The sequence below is a fragment of the Barbatula barbatula genome (assembly GCF_947034865.1).
Source record: "Barbatula barbatula genome assembly, chromosome: 3".
NCBI classification, from domain to species: domain Eukaryota; kingdom Metazoa; phylum Chordata; class Actinopteri; order Cypriniformes; family Nemacheilidae; genus Barbatula; species Barbatula barbatula.
The window spans coordinates 13,961,181-13,968,119 of record NC_136764.1 but is presented as its reverse complement, the minus strand read 5'-3'; the positions used below and the strand labels follow the sequence as shown (position 1 = coordinate 13,968,119).

Below are 6,939 nucleotides of genomic sequence, written 5' to 3'. Positions count from 1 at the left end.
GAGGGAGTGCATGCATGTGAGTCAGTGGGGCGTTAAAGCATCTTTGTGTCTCTCATTGCCATCACTACACAGGAGAAATAAACAAGCTCCTGCGGAGGCGTGGAGTGGGTGAGATGAGTGGGCCACATGGTCGCCATGGAGACCAGCCTCCAAGAGCTTTCCTGGAAAAACACCTTTGACAAGCTGTGTCCTCTGGAAAACCTGAATTGTCCTCTTGGCATTAATTGCACATTTTTCTGTATATGCGTAAAATAGATTTAAAAGGTTTTTAAGGTGGCAGGCTTTGTGTTTATGAAGTGACTAAGAGCCTTCATTAACCTCATGTGAGGGTGTAAGTGGGGTGTGTGTGGGCAGAGGGGGAACGGCTCTTAAATATTTCAAAAGCACAATGAAACACACATTTCCATTTAGCCACAATAAAATTAAATAATCTCTTCAATATTAATAAACAGGATATTGTATATCAAATTATTAGCCTAAAAAGATGCATTGTTAGACATAAATGTTTTAATGTAAAAGTTTATTCAAAGATTATTTTAATCCTTTTGGTTTCACATGAATATCCAATAAAAAAACATTTGTTTATTTAATATAAATAACAGTATATTCAATATAGTTTTTCAATAAATACTCACGAGGCAATACAAAACACACACAAAAAAAGTGCAAAAGTTTGCCCACTTTCACAGTTATTCTCCAGTGCTAGAGTAAAAACTTGATCATCCTGTTTGCTCCACTACAGTACAATATTCACACATTTCCAAAGCTTGAGCTTCAGTCCTCCTTCCAGTCTGCCCATTGAGTTTGAGTTTCCACCACAAGTCCTTTTCAGGAAACAGGCTGAGATCACGCACCAGCTGTAACGTCACACAAACTCTGTGTTTGTCTGTGACACATTCCGTTGCCGCTGTCTCTAGATTTGCCATCACTTCATCCATGGGTGGTTTGGCCCGCATGTTGTTCAATGAGTTCCTGGTAGTCTGTTGACTTGAGGAAACGAGGGTAGCAGTCTTTCTCCATCAGGGTGTAAATTTTACTCTGGGCGAGGTTAAAGCAGGTGAAGGTGGGGTTCTCCATATTTTTCGAGGTGATTGTTTTAGTTTCGTGATCAAGATTAACCTGAAAACAGAAGGGGACATTCTTTTTAATACATATTCATGTTCTTGTTCAAATCATACTCTATATAATCTAAAGATTCTCAATCAAGGTCATTGGATATTAACCTCTCTTGGTGCGTCAGTGCAGATGAACTCCTCATAAATTTTCCTGGCCTTGGAGCACAGCTTGGAGGATGGCTTTGTGTTTTTGTAGTCCTCACAGGCCAGATAGAATGCGATATTTTCCTCACTGTACTCAGACGACAGGAATGCTCTGAATGCACACAATCCCTCTGCACAAAAACGTTAAGAAAACATTAGACGAGCCTGAAGTCTCACATTCATCAGCCTAGACAAGGGCAAGTGTTTTTCTATTCATTGCCTCTGAAATCAACTCACCTTTGTGAGCCAGGAGGTCATGGAAAGATTGGCTCCATTTTTCTCTGTCTTCCAGTGTTAGTTTGTCGGTTTTATGAGAAAGACCCATGTTCAGCTCTTGCTTCAGGAGAAAACTTCCAAAGCGAGCTTTGAGCTCTTTTACCCTGAAAGGAACAAAAGCAACCATTATTGAATTGTGAGAAAGCACTTCAGTTACACAACATCAATATTATTTTAATTTTTCCTCAAAACATAATTTTTCCACTTAGAAAACTCTTACGTGATATTTCTACCATTCCAAAAAAAGTTTAAAGTAATATATCACAAATGTGAAACATACCTTTCCAGACAGGTGATTGGCAGATGTTCGAGTGATCGGCACATGTTAACGGTCCAGAGAAATCCCACTATTCTCCACAAATTGCTTGTCTGTTAGTTTTGTCTGACACGTTTTCATCTGTATTAGTGTCAGCAGTGCTGCAGCTATTTATACAGTTTTCCCTTAACAACGTCATCCGCCTCAGCCAATAGAACGCAAGCTGTGAAGGGAGGGGGGTTTTATGCCCCTCAAGCAGCCTTCAGTCTCTGGTGACTCATTTCCAGTACCACTCTCTTTACTTTTTTCTTCTGTCAAATTGTCTCCGGGTGTTACAAAAATCTATTTTACATCATTTAAAATGCAGTTTCTTGGGTTTTTTGTCTAACATTGTGGAAAATGTATGATTGTTTTATTTTATTATTTGATATCAAACAAACAGTATGTTATAAAATGAGTTTATCCTATGTGTTCCATGCAATACTTTACTGTAAAAGAAAGTGAGCAACATAACACAATATGACAGTTCAGATAAAAACAGCTCCTTAATGTAACATCTGCAGTACAGTATCCAAATACAATATTAATTTGATATTACAAAAGATCCAGGGTAACTATAGTATCCACACAGACATTTTTTTAACAATGTAGTTGATGAGGACCATTTTCACAGCAGTTTTTATATATTTTTACATTTCATTTTTAACATTATATCTCCATTTATATTGTTGGTTTTATAAATCGACTCTACACATTGTAAATGTCAACATTTGGAAACAATTTTGAAACTTAATCACAACCATGTGGCGTAGGGGCTGGGTGGGCCAAGGGTTTTTTAGACCACATGCCTGGGTAAGCGGGGTTGTTTGTTGCATGTAGGAAGTGAGGGCCGATTTCTCTGTAGACAGGAGGAAGCCCGCCTACACGCTTTACAACCCCTGCTGATGTCACATCAGCACGCTCCCATTCAAGAGGAGGCGTCTTAAAAGCATTGTTAGGAAACAGGGATATAGAATGTGCGGGAAAAGTGTGTAGGGCAATATCATTATATTTCAAGGGCAACAGAACCTTATATTTTATGTATGATTTAATTTTTGCTATTATGGTTCCAAATGCCCATTTGAAGTAAGGCAAAATTTCTCTAACGATTTTTAATCCCGAAATCTAAAATGTCTCAAATATTTATACTGCAGAAAAGAAACACTTTCATGTTCCCTTTTGAGCATTGAGAATTGTAAGGTTGTAATGCTCAGTTTGATAAGGTATAAAGAAACTATAAGGTTTGTCTTCTGACGTGTGTAGTAAATCTAATTAGGATGAATAAAAATAAAAGCCAAGACACATTTTCTTAATGCTGTTGTCCTTGCTGAGAATTTAGTATGACGTGCTAAATTTACTCTAAATGTAATATCATTGCTGTTTTGTAGAAACAATTGCAATATTAAAGAGCTCTCAGCCATTACAGACATAAATAATGTGATGTGTTTTCCTGGCTTTGTTATTGACTGAAGCAGAAAATAAAAAACATTTTACTCCAACAACTGTGAACTTTATTACATTAATTTAGAGGCCAATATGTTGTGCTCTATTTACGTGCTGGATCGGGGACAGAGTGTTACAGCACCAGGCCAGCTGTACTACAACTTACGGCTATCTGTCCACTGTCAGTTCAGTCTGTATGTAAACATGTTTTGTTTGCGAGCGCTCTGCAAAAATACAATATACAAAATCGTAAAGTACAAAACATTGTGGGAAAAACACTGCATGGATAGCAAGGTTTTAAGAACTTTAGGATGGTCAACATCTGCATGAGAAAAAGTCTTGAATTGTCGCAAAAGGCTTAGAAAACAAATATATTGCGCTTTTGACAGCCTTATAGTGCCAGTCTACTGACCACACGCTATTGATATAAAAGGGATTTGAATTAATTGACGGGAATTTTTAAGGAGCCGTGATTGATGCGAGCAAATAAGGGAATTTGGCAAACTCTTTTGGGTATTTTTAAAGAGGCAGTTTAACATCTCGTCTGAAGGACAATCCCTTTTCTACAGTATATTGGAGGTTTATTAGATCATCATTTACTCGCTCTCTCGTGATACTGTAGGACTATCTTTTTTCTGAAGAACACAATAGAGATATTTTGAAAATTGTTGTTACTGGACCCCATTCACTTGCTTTTATTTTGTGTCCATTCAATAGAGGTGAAAGGGGGCCAGTACTGTTCGGTTGACAACTTTCTTCAAAATATCTTCTTTTGTGTTCTGTGGAAGAAAGTCATACAGCTTTGAAATGACAAGGGGGTGAGTAAATCATGATTGAATTTTTTTTCTTCTCAGAGATGTCATTTCCAGGCACTATCCAGGCTCAGTTCTGCATAACTTGAGGGGTATAGGGTGACACATCCGGGGGTCTATTCTGCTAAATAGCTGTTGCAGGAAAAGTGCATTTCCCTACAGTCTGACTTCCTGTTTGAGTAAACAATGGGAATAATTAACAAGGAATTGCTGAACCACAATGGCAGTTGGTTAAAGTGTTTCTCTGGAAGTGTTTGTTTAACTTCTATTAAAGTCTAAATAAAGATTGATGTGAAGGGCTTGTTACTTTCTCTTTTTATTTCTGTCCTTTTCTAGGTTGCAGGTTTCATAATCCTATTTATGGTGTTACGTTTTGAATAGAGTATCAATGTTTAATTCAAACATCTGTTATGTGAGCTAAAAAATACGTGACACGTGTTGCTAAATCAATATGCGTGAACAAAGGCTTTCTTATTGGATCAAATAGCTCTATTTGCAGGCCTGTAATTGGGGCAAGTTTAAATCACTAGGAAGTGGAATTTTTGTGTCATCTTGATTTTTATGAAGCACACTGTATTATATCTTAACACGAGAGATATTCTGTAAAGAAAGCCATTCAAACCCTTCTTTTTAATATATTATAAATGAACAATAATTGATGTGCTATATAATAGACTTTTGGGTCAGGTGTACAATGTCCTTCAATGAGGAGAGAAAATCATTTTAAATCAAATTCAGTAAAAAATAAAATGAAATAAAAACGGGGTCAGGCACATGTTACATATACTGCATTATTCTGTACATTAATAATTCAACAAGCTTGTCATACTATTTATATGTTGCTGTGTGGTTGTCTATTAAAATACTGTGTGTCAGTTAAGAAGATTAAAAAATGTAATAAAAAGAAAACCTTCTTTACAGCTAAATTTCTTTAAAATGTATCTTGAACATTCTGAACAGAGAAAAGTGTTTAGTGAAAGCATCAGCTGCTTCCGTGTTTATTCATTCTCGTAAAGTTGACAAAGCAGGTGATTAAACAACTACCAACATTTATGTTTTGAAAACAAATTTGCCGGAATTTCCATTGAAAATAAAATCTCTCTTGAATTACATTTTTATTAAAAGAAACTTGCAAATGCGTGGCCCTTTCTTAATAGTTTTGCAAATTATCAATAAAGTTACATTACAAAACAGCAGAAACAGTATAAAATTATTTATTTGTCAAAAATTATAAGCCATGTCCAAAATAGTACCCAAATGACTCCACAAATGACCAGCCACATATTCAACAATTTATATCCAGGCTGAATAAATAATGGTCTATGGGTAAATTAAAGGTTAGTTCACCCAAAAATTTACATTCTGTAATGAATTACTCACTCTCTAGTTGTTCCAAATCTGTATACATTTCTTTGTTTGGTTAAACACAGAGAAAGAAATTTGGAAAAATGCTTGTAAGCAAACAATTCTTGGACCCCATTGACTACCATAGTAGAAAACATTACAATAGTAGTCAAAAGTGCCCCAGAACTGTTTGCTTTCCCACGTTCTTCAAAATATCTTATTTTGTGTCCAATAGAACAAAAAATGTAAAGTACATTTGCTTACAATGGTAGTCCCAGAACTTTTGGTTTATAAGAATTTTTCCAAATATCTTTCTCTGTGTTCATCAGAATAAAGACATATATACAGATTTGGAACTCGAAGGCGAGTAAATTTATGATAAATAAATAAATATATTATTTGGGGTGACTTACCCCTCTTAGTTAGAATTTAAAAAAATAACGCAACAGATTATGATGAACAGGAAGTAGGTCCTATGTAAGATATCACCAGGGGACCGTGAGATTCACTGGACCTCAGCTTTGGGGATTGCCCCCGTTAATCATCCAGTGAATGTTGGATTTGCCCATACTGTGGATAACTGGAAAGCATAAGAAAAACATAAGGACTTGTGGGAACAATGCAGTCTTTAAGATCCAAATCATTAGAAGCTGGCAATTGTCCCAGAAACTGTGGGCCACAACAAATCCCTCAAGTCAGTCTGAAGAGATTTTGGAATAGTTTAAAGCTTCAACTTGGAAATAAACCAGCAAATGAATTTCTTTAAATGGAGGATCGGAAAAAAAAGTCAGATCATGAAAGCATTGCATGTCAACTATGAGTAATAATTATATCAGTAAATGGCATCTCAGAAGATATAAAGGTCATAGGCTCTTTTATGTTTAATATCATTCTTTTGTATTGTCTCAAATATTTCATGTTGTATATTACAGTATTTGGTTGTGTTGTATTATAGATTACAAGACATGTTTTGGTGCATGATTGGAAATTGTGTAACATTTGCAATTTACGCATGGACACACACATGTAAATTTGTGAACGAAGCTTTGGTCATTCTCTGCACTGATGTCATCATGACATTACTAAACTTTATTTGTTTTTTTATGTCGGTTTTTCAAACAAGGTGTGATGATGCAATGCTTTCTTTAATATGAGACCTCAGAGGGAATAAAATATAAATGTAAGTATATATATATTAATTAAATGTCAGAAAAGTGTTTGTCTAAAATCGAACGCTTATTCACAGAATGCCATTCTCTGCCTATAAAAATGCCATCTGCATTCAGAATAATTAAATGGGATTCAGTGAAGAACGGCAGGGGTCTAGAACACTGTCTGCATTGAGTAGATCAATTTTCTCAGGATTCTGCAGAATCAAGCTCTCTCTGTGGTACCTGGAAAGATAACAGACCAACAAATGAAAATGACCTCGCCACAGGATGTTTTTATCAAAGCGCCTAATTGAGAACATTGTAAAGGCCATGCTGGTTGAACACTGATTTTTCTTTAA

The 6,939-nt window shown here is 35.9% G+C and overlaps 1 protein-coding gene across 1 annotated transcript; it reads right to left on the bottom strand.

Annotated features, from left to right (window-relative positions):
* Positions 1-509: 509 nt before the first annotated feature.
* rgs5b (regulator of G protein signaling 5b) lies at positions 510-1,936 on the bottom strand. Its single transcript, XM_079453120.1, has 4 exons — positions 1,816-1,936; positions 1,497-1,639; positions 1,224-1,390; positions 510-1,119 (listed from the first exon to the last, which is right to left on the bottom strand). The coding sequence occupies exons 1-4, from the start codon at positions 1,857-1,859 to the stop codon at positions 931-933; spliced, it is 543 nt and encodes a 180-aa protein (XP_079309246.1). The 5' UTR covers positions 1,860-1,936; the 3' UTR covers positions 510-930.
* Positions 1,937-6,939: the final 5,003 nt, after the last annotated feature.

Coding starts and splice junctions, on each gene's coding strand:
- rgs5b (XM_079453120.1), bottom strand. CDS start 1,859: ATGTGCCGATCACTCGAACATCTGCCAATCACCTGTCTGGAAAG. Junction 1,391..1,496: donor TGACCTCCTGGCTCACAAAG/GTGAGTTGATTT, acceptor GTTTTTGTGCAG/AGGGATTGTGTGCATTCAGA. Junction 1,120..1,223: donor GCACTGACGCACCAAGAGAG/GTTAATATCCAA, acceptor TTCTGTTTTCAG/GTTAATCTTGATCACGAAAC.